This window comes from Solanum lycopersicum, chromosome 10, assembly GCF_036512215.1.
Source record: "Solanum lycopersicum chromosome 10, SLM_r2.1".
Classification (NCBI taxonomy): Eukaryota; Viridiplantae; Streptophyta; class Magnoliopsida; order Solanales; family Solanaceae; genus Solanum; species Solanum lycopersicum.
The window spans coordinates 3,116,775-3,140,548 of NC_090809.1; the positions used below are offsets into that span (position 1 = coordinate 3,116,775).

Below are 23,774 nucleotides of genomic sequence, written 5' to 3' on the forward strand. Positions count from 1 at the left end.
TTCAACCCTCTTTCTTTTACCCTAATTAATATATAATTAAGAATAAAAGATGACAATAATACCCCACTAATTAACTTAGGATTACCTCTTTTAACCCCCAAGAATTTGAGTTATTAATATAAACCCACGAAATCTATAATTAAGGAAAGAATAGTCCAAAAACGTCCCTTAAAACGTGTAAGGAAATCCGATTCTGCCTGGGATTTGCGCAACCTGTGACGGGCCGTCGTGCCTGCGACGGTCCGTCCTGCAGGTCGTCGCAAGGTTCAGAGACCCAATATTTCCACCAAAGGTCTGTGACGGTCCGTCCTGCCATTCCGTCACAAAGTTCAGAGAGTCGTTCCCTGTACCAAATTCTCAAGAGTTGAAGTGTTTTGAAACGGTGGATCACGACGGTCCGTCGTGCCTATGACGGTCCGTCCAGCGTGTCCATCACAGAGTTCAGAGAGTCGATTTCAGCACCCAAATTTCAGAATTTCTAAGTGTTTTGGGACGAGACCCTGCGACGGTCCGTCGTGCCCATGACATTCCGTCGTGGGGTCCGTCGCTTCTGCCAGTTTTTCCAGAATTGAAGTCTGTTGCTCAAAACGACTAAACGGGTCGTTACATTAGATACCAATTTACCCATCGTTCGTCCCCGAACGATCAAAAGAAGGAAAACAAGGGCGAAAAGGAGTACCTGAATCTGTAAACAGATGTGGGTATTTTTCTCGCATATCCGCCTCCTTCTCCCAAGTGGCTTCTTCAACGGGTCGATTCTTCCATTGCACCTTGGTGGATGCAATCTCTCTTGACCTCAACTTGCGAACTTCTCTATCTAAAATAGCAACAGACTCCTCCTCATAAGACAAGTTCTCATCAAGCAAAACTGAATCCCAACGGATAATGTAATTCTCATCCCCATGGTATCTTTTCAACATCGACACATGGAATACCGGGTGTACTCCGGACAGCCCTGGAGGCAAGGCTAACTTATAAGCCACCTCCCCTACTCGCTTAAGTACTTCAAATGGTCCAATGTACCTTGGACTTAGTTTACCCCTTTTTCCAAACCGCATCACCCCTTTCATGGGTGAAACCTTCAACAAGACTTGTTCACCCTCCATGAACTCTAAGTCTCTAACCTTTCGATCTGCATATTCTTTTTGTCTACTTTGCGCCGCTAGAAGCTTTTCTTGAATAGACTTCACTTTTTCCATCGAATCCTTCAAGAGATCAGTACCCCAAGGTCTAACCTCAAACACATCAAACCAACCAATGGGAGACCTACATCTCCTACCATACAATGCTTCAAATGAAGCCATATCAATGCTTGAGTGATAGCTATTATTGTATGAAAACTCCGTTAAGGGTAAGAAGCTATCCCAATGGCCACCAAATTCTATCACACACGCACGAAGCATATCCTCCAACACTTGAATCGTTCGCTCAGACTGACCATCGGTCTGGGGATGGAACGCAGTACTAAGGTCCAACCTAGTACCCAATTCCGCATGCAATGTTTTCCAAAACTTAGAAGTAAACTGCGTACCTCTATCTGATATGATGGATAGTGGAACCCCATGCAATCGCACCACTTCCGAGATGTAAAGTTTGGCTAACTTTTCTGCATTGTAAGTCACCTTGACCGGAATGAAATGAGCAGATTTAGTTAACCTATCAACAATCACCCAAATGGAGTCATACTTACCCATTGTCTTCGGAAGACCAACCACAAAATCCATTGCAATTCTTTTCCACTTCCATTCCGGAATGGGCATTCTGTGAAGTGTTCCTCCGGGCCTTTGGTGTTCATACTTTACTTGTTGACAGTTTGGACATTTGGCAATAAAATCCACAATGTCACGCTTCATTCTACTCCACCAAAAGTGTTGTTTTAGGTCGCGATACATCTTGGTTGCACCCGGATGTATAGAATACCTTGAACTATGAGCCTCTGTCAGAATAGTGTTGATCAAATCATTGACGCGGGGTACACATACCCTTCCCTTGATTCTCAAAACACCTTCCTCATCGATTTGTGCTTCCTTAGCCTCCCCTCGCAATACTTTATCTTGAATTCTTCTTAGTTTCTCATCATCAAACTGTTTTCCCTTAATTTTGTCAAGAAAAGAAGATCTTGACTCCACACAAGCCAACAATCCTCCCTTCTCATTTACTTCTAATCTCATCAAGTCGTTAACTAGAGTCTGAACCTCTCTAGCTAATGGGCGTCTAGAGGCTTGCAAGTGAGCTAGACTTCTCATGCTTCCCGCTTTTCTACTTAAAGCATCCGCCACAACATTCGCCTTCCCCAGATGATACAAAATGGTGATGTCGTAGTCCTTCAGCAGTTCCATCCATCTTCTCTGTCTCAAGTTCAAATCTTTCTGAGTAAAGACATACTGAAGGCTACGATGATCCGTGTAGACCTCACACTTAAACCCATATAAATAGTGTCTCCATTGCTTTAATGCAAACACTACCGCAGCCAATTCCAAATCATGAGTTGGGTAGTTACGTTCATGCACTTTTAATTGCCTCGAAGCATAAGCAATCACACTCTTCTCTTGCATTAGTACTGCACCCAAACCCGAATAGGATGCATCACAATAAATAATGAAGTTCTTACCCTCTACTGGCAAGGTAAGGATAGGTGCGGTAGTCAACAAAGTCTTGAGCTTCTGAAAGCTTTCCTCACATTCGTCCGATCATACAAATGGAACATTCTGCTTAGTCAAGTTCGTCAATTGGGAAGCAATAGAAGAGAATCCCTTGACAAATCGACAGTAGTAGCTAGCTAACCCAACAAAGTTCCTTATTTCTGACACATTAGTAGGTCTCACCCAATTCTTCACTGTCTCAATCTTAGAAGGATCCACCATCACTCCATCCTTAGAAACCACGTGCCCCAAGAAGGACACTGCATCTAGCCAAAACTCACACTTAGAGAACTTGACATAAATCTTTTTCTCCCTCAACATTTCCAATACCATTCTCAAATGCTCTTCATGTTCCTTCTTGCTCTTTGAGTATACTAGTATATCATCAATAAATACGATCACGAAGAGGTCCAAATATGGCTTAAAAATCCCGTTCATCAAACTCATGAACGCAGCAGGGGCATTCGTTAGACCAAAAGACATCACTACAAATTCGTAATGCCCATACCTCGTTCGAAAAGCAGTCTTTGGCACATCCGTTGTCCGTATTTTCAATTGATGATAACCGGATCTCAAATCAATCTTAGAGAAGACACAAGCACCTTGTAACTGATCGAATAAGTCATCAATGCGGGGAAGAGGATACTTGTTCTTTATGGTTACCTTGTTCAGTTGTCTGTAGTCTATACACATTCGAAAACTCCCATCCTTCTTCTTTACAAACAAAATCGGAGCACCCCAAGGAGATGCACTTGGTCTAATAAAACCTTTGTTTAACAACTCTTGAAGTTGGGCTTTTAACTCTCTTAACTCCGCGGGAGCCATTCTGTAAGGGTGTATCGAAATGGGGCGAGTACCCGGTTCTAGGTCAATACAAAAATCAATATCCCTATCTGGTGGCATACCAGGAAGATCTGCAGGGAACACATCCAGAAACTCACGGACCACCGAAACCGACTCAATCGAGGGTACTTGGGTAGTGTCATCCTTGAGATGTGCCAAGAAAGCTAAACACCCTTTACTAACCATTAAACTCACCTCCCTTTCGAAACCTTTTTGATGTTGATGTTGTGGTGAAGTCGTCTGGCTTCACTCCTTCCACTTCTATCACAAGGTTTACCACCTCTTGGAAGGATTTTGCCGTTGCCGCTATCTGTAAGGCCGAAATCCACAATTCTGACCTCAACCCCTTCACAAACCGGCGAATTCACTCTTGGGGACTGAAACATAATTGAGTGGCATATCTGGATAGTGAGCGAAACTTAGCCTCATAAGCATTAACCGACATCCTACCTTGCTCTAGGCTCAAGAACTCATCCCTTTTACTATCCCTCAAAGTTCGGGGGATATACTTCTCCATAAACAAGCTAGAGAATGAGGCCCAAGTCATAGGTGGTGCCTCTGTTGGTTGACACTCAATATGTGACCGCCACCACATTTTGGCGTTCCCTTGAAACTGATAAGTCACAAACTCCACACCAAACTGTTCTACTATACCCATCTTGTGTATTAGCTCGTGACAGTCAACCAGAAAATCATAAGCATCCTCCGATTCAGCACCCTTGAAGACCGGAGGTTTCAATTTCAAGAACTTACTGAAAAGTTCATGCTGATCATTTGTCATTATAGGCCCAGTAGTCAGACGTGGAAATGTGCCTATATCCAATGAGGCATCCATACGAGGAGCCCTAGTGGCTGCATGTTGTACTTCTGAAACCGGAGGTGTTGGCGCAGAAACACTGGGGTGTCTGGCCCTGATCAGACAACCCGCTAAGATAAGCCAGAATCTGATTGATCATCTCTGGGGTAGGTTGGGTGGCATTTCCTCATTTTGCACTTGTTCAGTTTCCCCATCCTCCCCTTCTCTTATTACCTCCTCAGTCGGTGGAGGAGTCACTGCCCTAGTATCAGATGGGCTAGGTGCTCGTCCTCTTCCTCTAGAGGACGTCCTCCCACGACCTCTACCACGGCCTCTTGCCGTTACTCTTCCTAGAGCTACAGCCCCAGTGGCTGGCTCAGACGCTTCTTGTCTTGCCGATGTTGGTGTTGGCGCAGTCGTTGCTCTAGTTCTAACCATCCGCGAAAGGGAGTGAAGATGGTCAGATACCAATTCGTATCGCCTAGATACCAATTGGACTCAAGTAGTAGCACGAAAGAAAGAATGAAAGAGTGAAATTTTCCTAAAGTCTTATAGCCTCTCAAGGAAAAGTAAAGGCGTCCCCCTACCGTTCCTTAAGACTCTACTAGACCTGTTCTTGTATGATGAGACCAACGAACCTAATGCTCTGATACCAAGTTTTGTCACGACCCAAATCCAGGCCGCGACTGGCACCCACACTTACCCTCCTATGTGAGCGAACCAACCAATCTAAACCTTAACATTTCAATATAATATAAGCAGAAAGTAATGCGGAAGACTTAAACTCATTAATAAAATCAATAACTATTATTATTCAACATCTATTATTCCCAAAACCTGGAAGTCATCATCACAAGAACATCTACTTTAAACTACTAATTCTAAGAGTTTCTAAGAAGCTAAAAATACATAAGAAGCTAGTCCATGCCGGAAGTTCAAGGCATCAAGACATGAAGGAGAAGATCCAGTCCAAGCTAGAAGCGTTAGCTCACCCTGAAGATCTGGTGTGACGAAGACTGGCTTGAGTTACTGTTGAGTCGAAGATGACAGCACGTTTGCTGCACTCCACAAATAACAAGAAGAAAAACATAAAAGTAGGGGGTCAGTACAAACACGGGTACTGAGTAGATATCATCGGCCAACTCAAAATAGAAAACAGTATATATTAAGCAATATCATAAAATCAACTAATATCCTTAGCATGCAGCATTTACAGTTACCATAACCCTTGGTTACAACACCAAGTACATCAATAAGGACTCACACCTCCTCATCATACTCATTTGGGAATTTAGTTCATTAGATTGGATATATTAACATATTTCAAGATTCATTATCTTTATTCCCCTCGTGTCGGTACGTGACACTCCGCTCCTCAATATACTATCCTGGTGTCGGAACGTGACACTCCGATCCTCATTCTATCCTGGTACCGGAACGTGGCACCCGATCTATATTCTATCCTGGTGTCGGAACGTGACACCCAATCCATATTCTATCCTGGTACCGGAACGTGGCACCCGATCCATATTCTATCCTGGTGTCGGAACGTGACACCCGATCCATATTCTATCCTGGTACCGGAACGTGGCACCCGATCCATATTCTATCCTGGTGTCGGAACGTGACACCCGATCCATATTCTATCCTGGTATCGAAACGTGGCACCCGATCCATATTCTATCCTGGTGTCGGAACGTGATACTCCGATCCTCATATACTATCCTGGTACCGGAACGTGGCACCCGATCCCCTAATCTCACCACTTTCGTTCATCAAGCCTTCTTTTATACCAAGGCATCATCATTAACAAAGTAGATTAGGGTTTCTTTTCAAGATTTGGGATTCAATAGCTTCATCATGCTTATTTATTCACAATTACATAATCACATCATTCATGCAAGCATACAATTAAGCATATAGAAGGTTTACAATACTACTAACACATATCATTCGCTATTAAGAGTTTACTACGAATAGCATGAAATAACCATAACCTACCTCCACCGAAGAATTGAAATCAAGTAAGTTAATCCTCAAAGCTTGGTGTTTTCCTCTTCTTCTCGATCGTTCCTCTCTCAATTCGTTTCTCTTTCCTTCTCTTTGTTCTTTCTAATTTTCTTTATTCAACCCTCTTTCTTTTACCCTAATTAATATATAATTAAGAATAAAAGATGACAATAATACCCCACTAATTAACTTAGGGTTACCTCTTTTAACCCCCAAGAATTTGAGTTATTAATATAAACCCACGAAATCTATAATTAAGGAAAGAATAGTCCAAAAACGTCCCTTAAAACGTGTAAGGAAATCCGATTCTGCCTGGGATTTGCGCAACCTGTGACGGGCCGTCGTGCCTGCGACGGTCCGTCCTGCAGGTCGTCGCAAGGTTCAGAGACCCAATATTTCCACCAAGGGTCCGTGACGGTCCGTCCTGCCATTCCGTCACAAAGTTCAGAGAGTCGTTCCCTGTACCAAATTCTCAAGAGTTGAAGTGTTTTGAAACGGTGGATCACGACGGTCCGTCGTGCCTATGACGGTCCGTCCTGCGTGTCCGTCACAGAGTTCAGAGAGTCGATTTCAGCACCCAAATTTCAGAATTTCTAAGTGTTTTGGGACGAGACCCTGCGACGGTCCGTCGTGGCCATGACGTTCCGTCGCGGGGTCCGTCGCTTCTGCCAGTTTTTCCAGAATTGAAGTCTGTTGCTCAAAACGACTAAACGGGTCGTTACAATATCTTTTGATTAAAAATGAATAAAAAATTAATTTATTTTAAAATAAAAAAATATAGACTTTCTAAATTTCTGACCAAATTTTTTAGTCATTTAACATATTCTATTTATTACTCCTTAAAAAACATAAAACTAAGTTAATACTCGATAAGTGAAAATAAACATACGTCAAATTAGTTTTCATCTATTATCAAATAAAAAAATTATATTTAATCAAAACTCTCGATTCGAATCTCTTTAGATACAATTTAGGTAATTGATCATATTTAATATAGCCATGTAGGTATAATTCATAATTAAAATCTAAAAGGCTAATCCTAACGACTACAATAATTATAATGCTAATAAGTTCAGAGTACTTTAAGGAAAATAATTAATAATAGTAGTTCAGAGTATTAATTGATGACTATAAAGTTTTTGTTATTTATTGATAACCCCCTGCTAATTATTACATAAGGACTTGCATATTTAATATTCATGATAACAAGTAAAACAAAGTAGTACTCCATTTCAATTCAATTTATTTTACTTATTCACTATTTTTAAAATAATTTTTTTTACTTATTATTTTTTACATATTAAAAATACTTTATTTTACTTTTATAATTAATTGCTTTATGTTTGAAATTATTTCTCAAAAATTTAATAATAAACATTAATTAATATAAATATTATGATAAAACATGTATAGTAATCATTCCTATATTATTTTAAGCAATGAAAAATCTAAATTTACAAGTAAAAATGAACGGATTATTCAATATCTTTAATATGTTTTTCCATTATGAGATTATTTATTGTTATTATTTTTTAGTCTTAATTTATATTTTTTTTGTTAGTTGTTATGTTTTTTTTTTTCCGTCTATATTGAATTTGCTTATCTTGAATTAATGGTCTTTCAAGAACAATTTTTTGTAACTCCGTGAGATATGAGATCCCAGAGAAATATTCATTAATTGTAATTAATTAATGATAATATTTTAATAGCTATTAAATATATTTTTTTAGTGATCAATAATCATATTTATAAACGTTCATAAAATTGATAGCGACATTAATTCGATGACCATATAACTAATATTGGTAAAAAATTCATCACTCTTTGTTAATGTATATATTTATTTTCATTAAAAGTTATTTTTATCATGATAACGTTTGTATATATTCTACCCTCTTCAGACTCTAATTATGAAATTTTATTGGGTATGTTATTTTTATGTTGAAGTTTCCCACTCAATATTTAATAGTATCGAAATCCGATTAAATCCAAATTCACACCTAAAGTTCCACGTTGAAAATAAAGCATTCGAATTCACGTTATAAAGTTTCACATTAAAAACAAAACACTTTCTAACAAAAACAACTCTGTACCATAAAAACTCGAGATATTTTATTGTTATTATTCAAGATCTGCCCAAAAAAATTCTCATTATTGTTATTAAAATAACTCGAGGTAAGAGTCCATATTTTGAATGGAATATGAAATTATTGTACCTTATTATTCATTTAGTTCAACACATGTTTTATTTTAATAATTTATTTGATCTGGTGACCAACTCATTTAGCTCAAATTATATATCAATCATCAAAATTCACTGAGTCTATTTATCACCAATTATATTTTCTTTGAATTCAATTTTCATATTATGGTACTATATTATAAATTCCTAATTTATAATAATATTTTGTATAACAATAAGAAGATTGAATAAACAACACCTTCATTAAAAAGATAAAAATTGTACTATTTCAATAAATATGAAAAGGGTATTTATATACACATAAAACGAGCTAGTTCTTAGGTACCCAAGTAATTAATTAATAATTAATTGAAGTCAATTATGTACTTTAATTAGGTCCTTTTTTCAGCTTTTAGGCTGAATTATTTATTGCTGCAATAGATTTAGCAAAGGATTAGGGGAACAATAATGATTTGGATTTGAAAAAAATGACACTTAAAAGGACCTGACTAATTAGATTATAGATTAATATATTTTCTTCTATGTTTTGGTTTATATTACTTATATATAATAAAATACTCCTTATGTCCTGATTTTTTATGGTCAAACGGATTTATATTGATTTTACGATGAAAATTAAAGTATTCGAATAATCCTTAGATTGAGTCAATATTCGTTTACGAGAGGCAAGTTCTTATGCCTTTCGAGGCTCTTAACTCAGTCCCGTTGGACATCATAATATTTTTTATAAATTATAAATAATTAATATTGAGAATAAATTTATATTGATTTTACGATGAAAATTAAAGTATTTAAATAACCCTTAGATTGAGTTAATATTCGTCTACTGAAAGGCAAACTCGTATGCCTTTCGAGGCTCTTAACTCAGTTTCGTTGGACATGATAATATTTTTTATAAATTATAAATAATAAATATCGAGAATAAAATACAAAAATAATAAAAGGAAAAAAAGTACTACCAAGTTAAAGTTGGGTGATAAAGATCAAGCACATGCACGCATGCAATTTGCCTTGTTTCTTTAGTTATAAGAGGGCCCTACTTAAAAATGGGTTTTTTTTAATCACGATTTAGATAAAAAAAATAATTAAAATTAAAAAATATTAGTCGAAACATAGAATCGTTGATCATTCAGGATATTTTTTTCGGAATTGCTTTAATTTAGTTGAGAATTGAAATAACACGATGTTGTTCATGTCATTTAACGTGATTGTAACTGATATCTATGTCATCTTACTGTTTGAGTACAGTGCATAATTTCTAGAAAAAAAAATGATTCTCAATTTATAAAAATCGAAAACCATTTCTTAAAAAACAAAAAAAAAAAAACCTAAAACATGAAAATATTTTTATTATAATAGTCCTTAATTTTTAAAGTACACCTTCCATTTATATATAGGTTCCCTACTAACATTAATTTTTCTTTGTATTAAATTATTTTCTACCTCATATTAAAAACAAAACCACGTACAACTCCTAATTTGACACACACCTATTACCATATTATAGGGGAAAATTTGACGTACAATTCATAATTTTTACATATCATATTTTAAAGAGTTTTTCAACGTACAAAAAATTATACTTACAACTACTAATTTACACTACACCTCCTGATTAAATCAATGAGGTAATGTTTCCATAAAATAAAAAATATTATTTCAGTGAAAATCTATTTTTTATCATATGTTTTTCAGTAAGTTATTCAAACGTTTATAATATAAATTTTTCATTAATTCGCCGTGATTTTTTTTGTAGGGGGCTATAATTGGTTATGGCAAACAGGTTATAAAATGACAAAAAAAAAAACAGAAATAACTATTTATGCAGAGGGAGTAATATTGAACACTACTGATCATAATGTATGTCACAAAAAGATAAAATATAAATCCAAAAGTGTGTGTTGAGTTGTCTACTTTAGTACTTGCTAGTGTCACAGGAAAATTGTTTTCCCACCCCTCCGCGGATTAATAATGTTCTCATTTACTCTCAAACGTGATTCGAATTCTCAACATATTGATGATGATAGAGATACTCAATTACTTGAACAAACTTTTCGTGTTCAATTGATAGTTACTATATGATTATATAAGATTTTTTTTTTGATCTCATTTTCTTCAATAAAGGAAAGTCACCATATATGTAGAAAGTCCATTACGAGATTTTAACGCTTCTTTAAAAGAGGTTTATATTTTCTACGTTCGAATTTAAAAACTCTGATTAAAAGTAAAGAATTTTACTATTTTTTTGGTTGCTTAATCTTTGCAATAGCCACATGGAGCTAGGAGGTGTAATACATTCATTTGAATTCTCTTCAATAGAATGTTATTTTATATAATTATTTATATTAAAATTAGTTTTATGTACATATATTAGGTATTGAAACTTCTGGTTTATTCCTATATTTGTGTTTTTCCGCGATCACTTTAAGGCACATCGATTCTAAGAAGATTATTATATCTTTGTCTTTAACAGCACATTCAGTCGTGTAGAAAAACTCACTCGATATAACACTATAGCGACCCCACACTCAACTCTAGTTGAGAAACCTTCCACCCTTTCAATTTTTTTGGTGTGTCCAAAGGCTTTTATATTTTAAATCTCTTTAGTGAAAATCCTGATTATGTGACGTATTGTTAATAAAACACTTAGGAATTGTTTGATAAAGTGTATTAAGAGAAATAACATAATACATGAATTAACCTTGTGTATTACTAGTACCTTGTTTGGTACTCTTTTCTAATCTACGTATAATTGACTAATCCTAGTTATACACTCTATTGTGTGTTAAGGTCTGTATTGTTAATACCATGAATTTCTATGTATTAGCAATGCAATGATTTTAATGATTAAAGACTCAATTGTCCATTAAAACCTCTTTTTACATCTTTTCCACTATAATAGTATGGAGGATATCTTTGTAAATAATTTTTTTAATGCATTGCATATTACTTATAATGTATCAAAAATCAAACAATGCATAAAAATAATCTATATATAATTAATACAAATATAACTAAAACAAGCACAACTAATACAAACATTTCTAATACACTCTACCAAACAGACCCCTCGGGTTTTCAAACATATCTCTACTTTTTCATAGTTTATTTATTTTCATTTATTTATGCATTTGTTATACTCAAGTACAATCTTTTACTCAAGGGTCCAAAGTCACGAGAAGTTCTATAAAAAGCAATTGCTAAGTACCAAATACACTTGAAAAAGTGAGAAGTCAAAAAGTTTGAGGAAAGCAATAATAAGATTTACTTCAAGTCTTTGATCCTCCAATGAAACATCATCTTGAAGTATCAAATGAAAATGAAGATAAATCATCATCATCATCACAACAAGATGATGATGATGATGAAAATAAAGATGAATTTTTTCAAGAAATCCTCCAAAGTGATTACCAACATATGCAACAATGGCCTAATTATTTCACACCCCCTAGTTCAACTTTAGTCCCAAAAAAACAAAACAACACACAATGTCCAAGTCACAAAGAGGAAACCAAGAAAGTATCACTAAAAAGGAAGCCAAAGAGGGCTAAACAAGATGTTATGGAAGTCCATGGAAGCCGCATTGTCCGAGCCACGGGGAGGAAAGACAGGCACAGCAAGGTTTCAACAGCCACAGGTCCGAAGGACAGGCGTGTTAGGCTCTCTCCTAACACGGCAATTCAGTTCTATGACGTGCAAGATCGTCTTGGCTATGACCGTCCTAGTAAGGCTATCGATTGGTTGATTAAAGAAGCTCAAAGAGCTATCAATGCACTTGAAAAAGCTCCATTTCAAGTGTTTTCCAATAAGATTAACTCGACAAATAAAGCACTGAATGTCCGAAATGTGGAAAATGAAGTAGGCCAATTTGCTCTTGAACAGAGTTGGTCTGCTGATAAGAAAACGGAGTTAGAAGAGTTGGCTCGCCGTTCTTCGAAACTTAATGCCACAGTGCAGTATTCAACTGATCAATTTCCAGAGGGATGCTATAAAGAACAGAGTTCAAAAGTTTGTCAAGCAAATGCCACCCAAATTGTAAATTCTTCAGCAAATGGTTCCAAGATTCAATCTTTTTGTCAAATTCAGACTCACCCACAAGCCCATTTACACTCACAAACCAAAAGACAATCACCAAATGATGCCAAGATTCAATCTTTTTGTGAATACCAGACTCACCCACAAAGCCATTTTCACTCACAAACCAAAAAACAGTCACCAAATGTTGCCAAGACTCTATCTTTTTGTGAAATGCAGACTCCCTCACAAGGCCATTTTCACTCACAAACCAAAAACCAACCAACTAATGATGCCAAGATTCAATCTTTTTGTCAATTGCAGACTCACCCACAAAGCCATTTTCAGTCAGAAACAAAAAACCAATCACCAAATGTTGCCAAGATTCAATCTTTTGGTGAATTGCAGACTACCCCACAAAGCCATTTTCACTCACAAACCCAAAAACAATCAACTAATGATGCCAAGATTCAATCTTTTTGTGAATTGCAGACTCACCCACAAGGCCATTTTCACTCAGAAACCAAAAACCAATCACCAAATGTTGCCAAGGTTCAATCTTTTTGTGAATTGCAGACTCACCCACAAAGCCATTTTCAGTCAGAAACCAAAAAACAATCACCAAATGTTGCCAAGATTCAATCTTTTTGTGAATTGCAGACTCCCCCACTAAGCCATTTTCAGTCAGAAACCAAAAACCAATCAACTCAATTAGGCAATTTTTTCAGTTTTCAATCATGTCATCAAAATGAACCCATCAGTTTTTCTGGTGATCATCATCATGGTTTTAGCTTTTCACCACAAAATTTCCCTACAGTTTTAGGCCAAAACCAAATGTTCAATTATCAGAGGGAACCCCTTCAGTCCACTTCTAATTTTCCTCAAACTATATCTTATTCCAATAATATTGGATTTGCAAATGATGGCTTATTGGGACTTAGTTCTGCTCCAATAACACAACAACAACAACAACAAGATGAACAGGGTTCAATTTCAACTACTCTTCTACATTATCAAGATTAGTTTTTTTTTTTTTCCATCAAGTCCTTTTTACAGCTGAAATATTTATGAGTTAGATGCATTGATGTATAATTCTTGTTATAGAAATGGAAAAAAAAAATTCTTAATTCCAATATTGGAGTAACGGTAAATTTAGTTTTATGTGACTTATAAACCAATAGATTACTCGTTTGAGACATGAAATCAATCACTAATATTTGAATCATGACTGTGTATGTTACACTTTTGAGGTGCGATCTTTTACTAAATCCTTTTATAAATGCATGATACTTTACTTTTTGAATTTGTTTCCTTTTATTTTTTTTCACTTTGTCTAGAAAGAATTTAGTTATCATTTCCTTATATGAATTTAAATAATTGTTTTACGAGCTAGCATTTGAAGTTGAACTATAAATGTTGTATATTTATTAATTATATTATACATAATATAATATAAGGAATTTCGAAATTTATTTTAGATAGTTCATAACTAGACAATAAATTTCTTATGGAATTTGTGGGGAATGTGGGAATTCTCATGGTGCTGTTGTTGCTAGACTTGGCTTTGGATTTTGATTTGATTGCAGGCATACTAGCAGGGCTTGACTAGAATCGTAGAAAGAAGCCGGGGAGAAAGATTTAAGTGTAAGCATTGAGTCAAACTGATTCAGGTATAGTAAGATAGTTCTTGTCTGTATATTTTCTTATAAATAGAAAGTTGAGTCTTCATGTGATTTGAGACTATGTTTGAGTTTAACGAAATCGTAATTATTTGAGGCACCACTATTTCGATTATCTATTTTATTTCGGGAGGAAATAATTCAACATTTCAAATACAATAAGGGAATTAGATTACGTAAGAACACACATTGAATTTTTTAATCTCATATATTTTTCTTTAAAAGTTTTTATTTTGCGATTTCCATTTTATTTTAATTTTTTTATTTACTAAATTGAACAAGTATTCTCTTCGTAAGAACATTCTGATATATTCTATATATTTTTAGTTCTAAATCATAAATTTTTAAAAAAAAAATTAAAATAACATGTCAAAGTAAAAATCGGATAAATAAATTAAAACGATAGAAATCAGAAAGAATTGGCTCTGCTAAACCTGAGGCTGACACCATGTGAGCCTATGGAATTGTGATTTTTCATATGTATAAGTTCCATCTAGCAATGATGACTACAAGAAGTAGCTTTTCATTCATGTGGGCAACTCTATTTTGGTGGATATTAAATAAAGGATTTCCCCCAAAAATAGAAAAAAATAAGTTTCTTAAAAAATACGTGAGACGATTCGGAGTATAAAGATCAAAATTATTTTTCATAAAAAAATTAGCAAAAATATTTAGTTTTTTCTGAAATAATGACTTTGAAATTCGAATTCGATAAAAATATTGAGATCTTCTTTCAAGAATTTAATTTTTTAGGGTTATTAAGTTTAGTTGGAAGTTGACTAAGCTAAGAAGGTATGAACAAAGTAAGCATGTCTCAATGAATTGTTTTTTTACTCTTAAAAATAACTATAAATTATATAATAATTTACATTCAAATATTTAAAAAGGACCAAAAAAGTTGTTACTCTAAATAATAATTATTGAATCACATAAAGTGGATAGTAGGAGTAGTTAATAAACAACCCTAGCTAGGGCTTCCTCTTTTGGTTTGGTTACAATGATTGATTGTCATATGGAGGTTACATATTTATTATAAGCATGCTCACATTATATACTTTTTGCACTATTCATCAACAGTCAAAATATTTACTTCACTTTTATTGTATGAGGATTTTTTGTCCATTGTTTTTGTTTTTCATTTTTTACAAAATCTTTTATTGAAAAAGACAAGACATTAGTGTCTAGTTTAAATTGTTTCGTATCGAAAATAATTTTAGTAACTCAGTTGATTGACTATCTGGACTTTCATTTTGTTGGTAAGGATTCAGTTTCCCACCTCTAGTGAGCATTGGATAGAGGCGGATATGTTCCGAAACATACTTTTCCTTTTAGTCCATACTAAGAAAATGTCATATTTTTATCGAACGTAACTCACTACCCACCTAGTTGTTCACATAATTCATTTTACATGATACTTTAATAGTTCATTTTTCATGTCTCTAATAATCGAAACTTTAAAAAATTTAGAACCGTCACCTAAAAAATATGATGATGCTTTGTGATTTTTATATGAAGATGAAGAGGAATGATATAGAGGTTTTTATTATTTCTAAATTCATTTGGTTTAACTTTGAGAATGCAATCTAGAATGTACACCTCTTAAAGATACCTAGATATGCGTTTTTGAAGTTAAGGTGTCTGCGAGACACACGTGTGTCAAGTTGAAGCGTCTAGATGGTTATAATGAAAGTCAAAGTGTTCAACCGCGGTGAAGACCAAATTAAAGCGTCGATTTATGTATTTTGTATATGAAAACCAACATGGGATACACATAACCAAAAATAAAGTATCACCAAGCAATAAGATGTTACTATAACCAAAAACACTCTGCAATATCTTTTACATTTTGTACAAAAAACAGAAGTTCTGAGCAAAAAAATTGGCAACAAACACACTAAAAAGGAACACTCAAGCTTGAATATTCTGAGATATGAACCTATAAACAGATATACTTTATCTATACACATTATAACCAATGAAAAACTTTTTTTTTTCTTTCATATACATAAGCTTTGAATAGCTCGGAAATTTAAACGAAAAACTGGCAAACTTCACTTCACTTTTCAGAAACATATCCAACTTCAAGTTTTTCAGCATCATTTGATCTTCATCGGAACTGTAGAAACGCGTCATCTTGCTTTCAATAGCTTCTAAGATGCCACTTCCTGTTTGTCAATGCTTGTTTCAACTTTGTTTATCCCTTTCAGTGCAGTTAGTTTATCAGCTGCTTCGTATGATAGCTTTCGAGGCTTCATAGCACGTTTCCGATTGGCAGAAGTTGATTTAACAGAAACTGGTGTTTTTGTTGTTTGAGTTTTATAACTTTTAGGAGTCTTGCTTGCTGTTCTATTGGCAATTTTTGGACTTGATTGAACAGGGATTCGGCTTTCCCATGGTCGAGCAGCGATCCAGCGATCTTTCCAGCTCCAGCCCCAATTAGCTTTGCCTAAATCATGGATACTTGATCCAAACATTGGGTTGGAATTGGCTCTCCACTGTGACATAATGTTCCAAACAATGATGATTCTTGTTCTGAAATGAACAATGTAAATACTATATAACCTAGAGAATCATATAAAAACGAACATACCTGATGAGAAAATGCATATGCCATAGTTCTTTCCCGCTTCACTGCTGCTGCTTCTCTCTGATGTATCCTTGATAGAACCACTTCCATTGTTTCAGGGCCACCATTCCACTCTACCTGTCAGCCATTGGCTCATGTTAGAGAAGTAATACTGCATAATGCAGGGCCGAAAAACTTGTGAAGTTAAGCCTATGTTGCTCGGACTCTTCAAAGAGTATCAACTGCTACATGTCGGATCCTCCAATAGTGAAACATTTTAAGGATCTGACACAGGTGCAGCAACATTTTTGGAAAGTCCCAATAACATGGAGGTAAACTATCTCAAATATTAGAAACATTTGAGTGGAACGTCTAATTAGCATTAGTTGAAACCCACCTCTTCCACTACGGAGCTTTTTGTTTTCCAACCCACCCCATAGGAGGATCAATAGTGTTCCCACTGGCCACTTACAGTCCAGTGACCATGGACTTTTTAATGGTCTTGGAACACTTACTAAATTTACATGTGAAATTGTGAAAGTTTGTGGCTTTCCTTCGCTACTTAATAACTTATAATTGCAGTACCATTCCTAATATACTTTGTAATAATTAGTTTTTTTCAAGTGATTTTGGGGGAATCACTTTAAGCTTAGCCAGAAACAACAGAACTCCGTTGCAACAATAAATTTGCAACCTTGACCAAGGATGACGTTAAGGCACAACTGCTGTTCATGTGTTTTAGAATGTTCATTTGGTGTTAATCTAATCCATAATGGAAATGGGAAGATGCATAAAAATCATATATCTAAGCTTCTACAAGTTATTGTGCACGAAGAAGCTTCTTTGCGAAATAACAGCTCCTATAAGGAAATGAATTATCATTCGATAAGGATTTCTCATAGTTGGCGCTGCCGCCCATGCAGCTATTTTTATGTTAATGGATTATGATTCAACCAGATCTCTGATACACTGCTTCAAATATATCGTTATTGTCATACAAATACTACTTAGTCTGTTTCCCACGTATCGTCATATGAGACAGATTAATCACAGGTGACTGTGTAGTCAACTCCAGACAAGGTTTAGATTTCAGAACATGGAAGTAGTTCAAAATGATCCTACTCATAACTAATATATCCTAGACAGTGGAAACTTTTCTTCTTTTTTTCATTGTTTATGACAGACGCATTGGTAAGTTTTGGACCAAACTATTAACAGGGGGCATTTCTATATAATTTTGCAATAGCGCAAGGATATTTTTTACCCTTTTCTGAAAAATATAAATAAAAGAAAAACTAGTATATGAGAGCAAAAAAGATGCTAACATATAAAGATATGAAGGCTTCATATCCTATGGAAAATCTAGTATAAAAAACCAGTCAAGAGCAGAAGAAAATGGCTAAGTGTAACCTCTAAGTTATGAAGCTTTGCCTCTAGCTTCAACTGATTCTCCAGTTTCTTCTGCTTAAGACGTCCTTCTATGACCATACGAACTCGACAAGCTCTAATCTCAGCTTGTATCCTGTTCCATGAATGGAGAGCGCTCAAGGTTGTCGAAGCTTGTTTTTTCACAGAAGGGCCTTGTATCATCGAACGTAACCTTGATATCCGTTTCAAGCGACGCAAAGTTTTCCTTGCCTGGAAAAGGAGAAAACACATATTCAACCTACAGAAAGAGTTGTAGCAATTTCTTTGGATAACTGTAGGTAAACAAGTTTGAGGCACTCATGATCATTATGGAATTAACCGTTATGCTACCATATATGCACGGAAAGCTGTCTGAATCCTTATGGCTGCGTTATCTTCAGAAGGAATTCCCATTTCTCTGTGCTTTTTGACAGAGGCACCATTTGTTCTTCTTGAAGGCTCTTTCTGAGAGTGTTCATCCTCCTTGCGTCCAATAGAAGTTCCCTGTCTCAAGAAAAACTATGAATCTGATTGATCTTGTCTAGTACTGGAGAAGAAAGCAACTCATGAAAATAACTGAAGGAATGGACTATAATAGAATCATGGTGTATGAGAGGGTACCCGTTAATAATTTCACTTCCCGTCTTAAAAATACTTATTTATTTAAGCGACATACATAACTCTTTCAACCTTCTAGTCAAGCTACATGACACACACAGGAATTAATAACAAGCAACATTGTAAGAATCAATCTGAGTCCTGAGAGAGCAAACGAAACCTTTAAACAAACTACTCCCTCCGTTTCAATTCGATTGTCTAGTTTTGACTTGTCACGGAATTTAAGAAAGTAAAGAAAACCTCTGAACTTGTGGTCCTAAACTGAAAGATATGTTGAACATACCGAAATGCCTTTTAATTTTGTGGTCTTAAACATGTCAGGTGGAAAGTTAGAACTAAGAGTTGCCAAAAAAGGAAAGAGACATACTTTCTGAAAAATGAGAGTAAAACAAACAAATTGAAACATAGGGAGTATTATTTGTCAGCTGCCTTTACTTCCTTGTTCATAATTGATTGTACCTATCATATTATGTAAATCTCAACGTTGAGTGTGGAAATTAAGATATTTCAATGATCCACAGCTTCTAAAATCCATAAGGTAAAGAAAAATCGTTGATATAATAAGTCCTTGGGAGGCTTACCTTTAATCTTTTCGATCTGCCATCTTTTGCTTTTCTCAAACTGATTACCTTTTTAAGCCAGTATCCAGAACCCATTGCAGATGCTTGTTATATATATGTTTTACCCTGCAGGACAGAACAAAATGAAAAAGAAAAGAGCATCAGTTATGAAGTTCTCTACTTTTCATATTCCACGTCTAATACATACGTGAATCCGAGGATGGAAGAAATGAAGATATTTTAAATGGTTGTGCATCAAGAAGGAAGATTTTGGGACTTATAAATACAATTATTATAGAAGGAAATGTGGCTTCAACCGAAAAACTGAAAATAAGAAGGCGTTGGCTTACTCACGGTTTGCATGGATTTCTTTTCTTCTTAACTTTGGTAAGTGGGAGATTTAGGAGGACTACACTCTCTCAAGGGAAGTACAAACGGAGCGATATAATGAGGATTCGCAGAGGCAACCACGCCTAACTTAGAATCCAGGTGTTGTTTTTCAACCACTATGCAGAACAACCAAAGTCAAAGTCTGCAATAAAATCTGCCAGCCTATCACATGTTATATTATAGGGAACTTTTCTAATAACAGCAAGATATATGTGCTTTATTAATACTTAAAGTGCAATTAAACTACAGCTCATGGGGAATAAACAATCAGTGAGTGCAAGTGATGCAATGATTTAGTGGGCCAAAGAAGTAAGAAGAATTATTCCAAAACCTTAAAATAGACACATGCATTCAGACAACCTAACGAGTTTCAATTATAGACTACATAACACATTCACGAAAAGAATACTTAAAAATCCGATACCTCATACCTTCCAGCTAGTCATCACAAAAGTATGTACTTAAAACGTTACCTACTGCTTAATGAAGCTTTGTGCTAGCAACTAGCAGTCTTCTTCTTATGTGATGAATACGCAAGAAGATTTTTTCGGAACAATGACTATCAACCAAATGGAACGATAATTGTCCAATACAGTAGTAGAAATCGCCTCATAAACAAAGAACTCCACATCCTAGGCACAAAACTCCTTGTAGGTCAAACTTATATATGTAGCAATGTCTAACTAACTCAGACCTATTTGTAATTTTGTTTAGAATTAATTATTCCCTTGCCAATCATAGATGCCATAAGGTGTTCTAAACAAATTGATCAAGCATTACTTAATAGATGTTTATGGTCTAAATTGCATTCCTCCATATATCAATAGGGGTACACTCCGACAAGACAGTGAGCCTAAACAGAGGCCGATCCAGGACATGAGTATCATTGATCCACTACACTCACTACTCTTTTAGGATAATGAGCCAGAATTAGCATAAACATATAATTAACAAATTTCTTAACACAAACACACACACAAACATGTAATAAAATTCAATCGAATCATGGCGCACCTCCGCCCCCCACTCCCCGACCCCCAATTACTAACCATGTGAACCGGCCCCTATGTCTAAAATAAAACAGACAGGTTGCAGGAAGATCATTGCAGATGAACTGCAGCACTTAACGCATAACCAGGGGCAGGGCAAGAAGCCAACATACACATTCGGCCAAACCTAATAGCTTTAGCTCAAACCTTGTATTATATTAAGAAAATTAATCAAATATTTAAAGAATTAAAATTCAGAACCCAGTTACTAACATTTGATATCATTATCCTAGAATTTAGAACCCATAAAGTTCAAATCCTGACTCCACCTCTAGCCCTCTTAACTATACTAGTAGGTTAAAGAAAAAACACCCAGAGCAGCCAAATCAAAGCCCTTATTCGCTTCTAGTTTCAGTAAGGAAGCAATAGCACAGAGCTAACAATCCAATGAGCTAAACACTGCTGTTGACTTCTTTCCCACATCAACACACACACATCCTCATTTCTCCTTATAAATTTTGCTCAAATAAAAAGTACCTAGATACATATTTACACCAGAGAGTAACAAGAACACAATAAAAATGTAATATTGAAACTTTGAACATATGAAACAAATTGTGGACAAAAATTTTTGGTCAAACAACGAGAACCCCAGATACATATTTACACCATAGAGTAACAAGAACACATAAAAATGCAATCTTGATACCTTAAACATTAAAAAACAAATTGTGGACAAAAAATTTTGAACAAATTAAGAGTACCCACGTACATATTTACACCATAGAGTAACAAGAACACATAAAAATGTAATCTTGAAACTTTAAACATAAGAAACAAATTGTTGAGAAAAAATTGGGTCAAACAAAGAGTACCCCAGATACATATTTACACCAGACACTAACAAGAACACAATAAAAATGCAATCTTGGAACTTTAAACATAGGAAATAAACTGTGGACAAAAAATTTTGGTCAAACAAAGAGTACCCCAGATACATATTAACATCATAGAGTAACAAGAACACATAAAAATGTAATCTTGAAAACTTTGAACATAAAAAATAATTAAATTGTGGGTACAAGATCATACCACAGTAGTAGCAAAAGCCCTTGCTAGCAAAAGGGTATACTTGAAAACACACAGAAAAAAAAAAGAATAGTAATGACAGTAATAGAATAGCAAAATAGTATGAGTTATTGAGAAGAAATAATGTGAGGAATGTAAAAGCAAAAAAGCAAAAAAAGCAAAAGGATAGGTATTATACCTTTGTCATTTGTGTGAAAAAATATGTGGAATGGCCATGGCCTTTCAAGCTTCAGCTTGACAACAACAGCAGAGGATTTTTTGCTTTTTTTCACAAAAGGAGTTCAACTAACAAAGAACTATAGAATACAACAGCTTGTTTAGATGGTTATTAAATACAATGTCTATTTTATTCGACAATCAATTTGGTGTAATCGCATATGTTATTATTTGTTCAAAAAATATTGTGTTGGTGTAAACTAAGTTAAAATTTATAAGATATGATTAAAGGCAAGTAAATTAGGTTTGATCGAAATTTGAATTGGAATGAAATTTAAGGAAAAAAACTAATCATGTGGTTTTAAATTAAAGTTCTATTAAATGTATTAAAATATTTTTTTTAATTTTATGACCGTAAATATGTCATGTAAAAAATTAAAGTTAAAGTGTTGCTAAAAAGAAAAAAAAATCACTCTTTTTAAAAGAGACTAAAAAGAAAATAAGGTCCTCTTTAAATTTTAAACGGAGAAAGTATATTTAAGAGTGAAAATAAAAAATTTTAATTAAATATCGAAATTTGAAGATAAAATGTGAAGAGCAATTATCCATTTTGAACTTTGAGATAACTTGTTAAAACTTAAAAGGCGAAGAAGTTAGAGATATCTATTCGCGTTTATTTATAAGTCAGGATCTCTTAAATAAACGTACAAAAATTTTGGTTTAGATTCAATGCAAAGACACAAATTTTATGAAAGGTGTCTAAATACTTATAAGGTGAATATGCTCTTTTTGTTACTAGTGAAATTCAAACACACGCTTTAAGTTTGTACATTTTTACTCTTTTAAGGTGTCAAAACAATTAAGCTACATCATATTATCGTATTAAAAGTATCTAAAATATTATTATTTATCTATTTTATTTATTATTATACTTATATATACGATATAATTTTGAACGAAAAGTATCTGAACACTATAAAAGGGTAGCTAAGCCCTTCTCATCTTACCCTTATCTATTGTTCAATAATATATTATATCCTTTCAATATAGTTATCTTTTTAATATTAATTCCATCTATATATTTAGATCTCTATTATTAATATTTTCCTATTTTTAATTTGCGAAATCAATCACTTATATTATGTTATATTATATTTTTTTTATAATAATATTTTATTATAAAAACAGAAAAATATCAAAACAGACCATATCATTATATTAAGATTATATTTAATTAAACTCTTATCAATTCTCAAATCTCGATCGAATCTTTAATTTATTATGTATTCAAGTCAATAATACACAGCTACAACGACTGCTGAACCAACTCTTGTGATGCGGCTTTATGTCATTGTTTTCCTAAAATTTTTGCTTTCGTTTATCAATTTATGTGCTATAATTTAATTATATATAAAAGTTTCATACAAAAATAATAATTTTTGATTTTTATAATCTTAAATATGTTTTAATATAATTTCTGATAGTTATGATTTCTTTTAAATGGGTAAGTTATGATCTTAAACATGTTGTATTATTTACTTACTTATAAGAGATACTTATTAAAGATGAAATAAAAAATTAAAGTTAATTACTTCAAATATAAAAAGCTTTCACACGTAGCAAATAAATTTTTTTTATTTATATGCTATAGCAAAGTTTGCATAATTGCGCTCCATAGCAAATATAGAAACTGTATAATTCGCTATACATATACAGTTGAAGTAAATTGTATAAAACGAAAAAGAGAAAGACACTTGGGCAGAGAATTGTATAAATGAAGTGTATAAAACGAATTGTATGATTATAAGTGTA

At 34.3% G+C, this 23,774-nt stretch overlaps 2 protein-coding genes across 16 annotated transcripts; one reads left to right on the plus strand and one right to left on the minus strand.

The window, feature by feature from the left end:
- Positions 1-11,685: 11,685 nt before the first annotated feature.
- LOC138339087 (uncharacterized) lies at positions 11,686-13,641 on the plus strand. The gene has a single exon (XM_069290400.1). The coding sequence runs from the start codon at positions 11,783-11,785 to the stop codon at positions 13,529-13,531; it is 1,749 nt and encodes a 582-aa protein (XP_069146501.1). The 5' UTR covers positions 11,686-11,782; the 3' UTR covers positions 13,532-13,641.
- A 2,333-nt stretch (positions 13,642-15,974) lies between these two features.
- LOC101254038 (SUN family protein SUN28) lies at positions 15,975-22,199 on the minus strand. 15 transcript variants are annotated; one of them, XM_010328742.3, is made up of 7 exons: positions 21,985-22,125; positions 19,693-19,882; positions 19,360-19,464; positions 18,512-18,664; positions 18,164-18,391; positions 16,778-16,891; positions 15,975-16,682 (listed from the first exon to the last, which is right to left on the minus strand). In XM_010328742.3, exons 3-7 carry the CDS (start codon positions 19,432-19,434, stop codon positions 16,338-16,340), a joined length of 915 nt encoding a protein of 304 aa, XP_010327044.1. In that variant the 5' UTR covers positions 19,435-19,464; positions 19,693-19,882; positions 21,985-22,125; the 3' UTR covers positions 15,975-16,337. The 15 variants fall into 15 exon arrangements, with proteins under 15 accessions (XP_010327044.1, XP_069145771.1, XP_010327046.1 ...); XM_069289670.1 differs by having other exon boundaries at positions 19,689-19,882; positions 21,985-22,123; XM_010328744.4 differs by having other exon boundaries at positions 19,693-19,870; positions 21,985-22,111.
- Between the last annotated feature and the right edge of the window lie 1,575 nt (positions 22,200-23,774).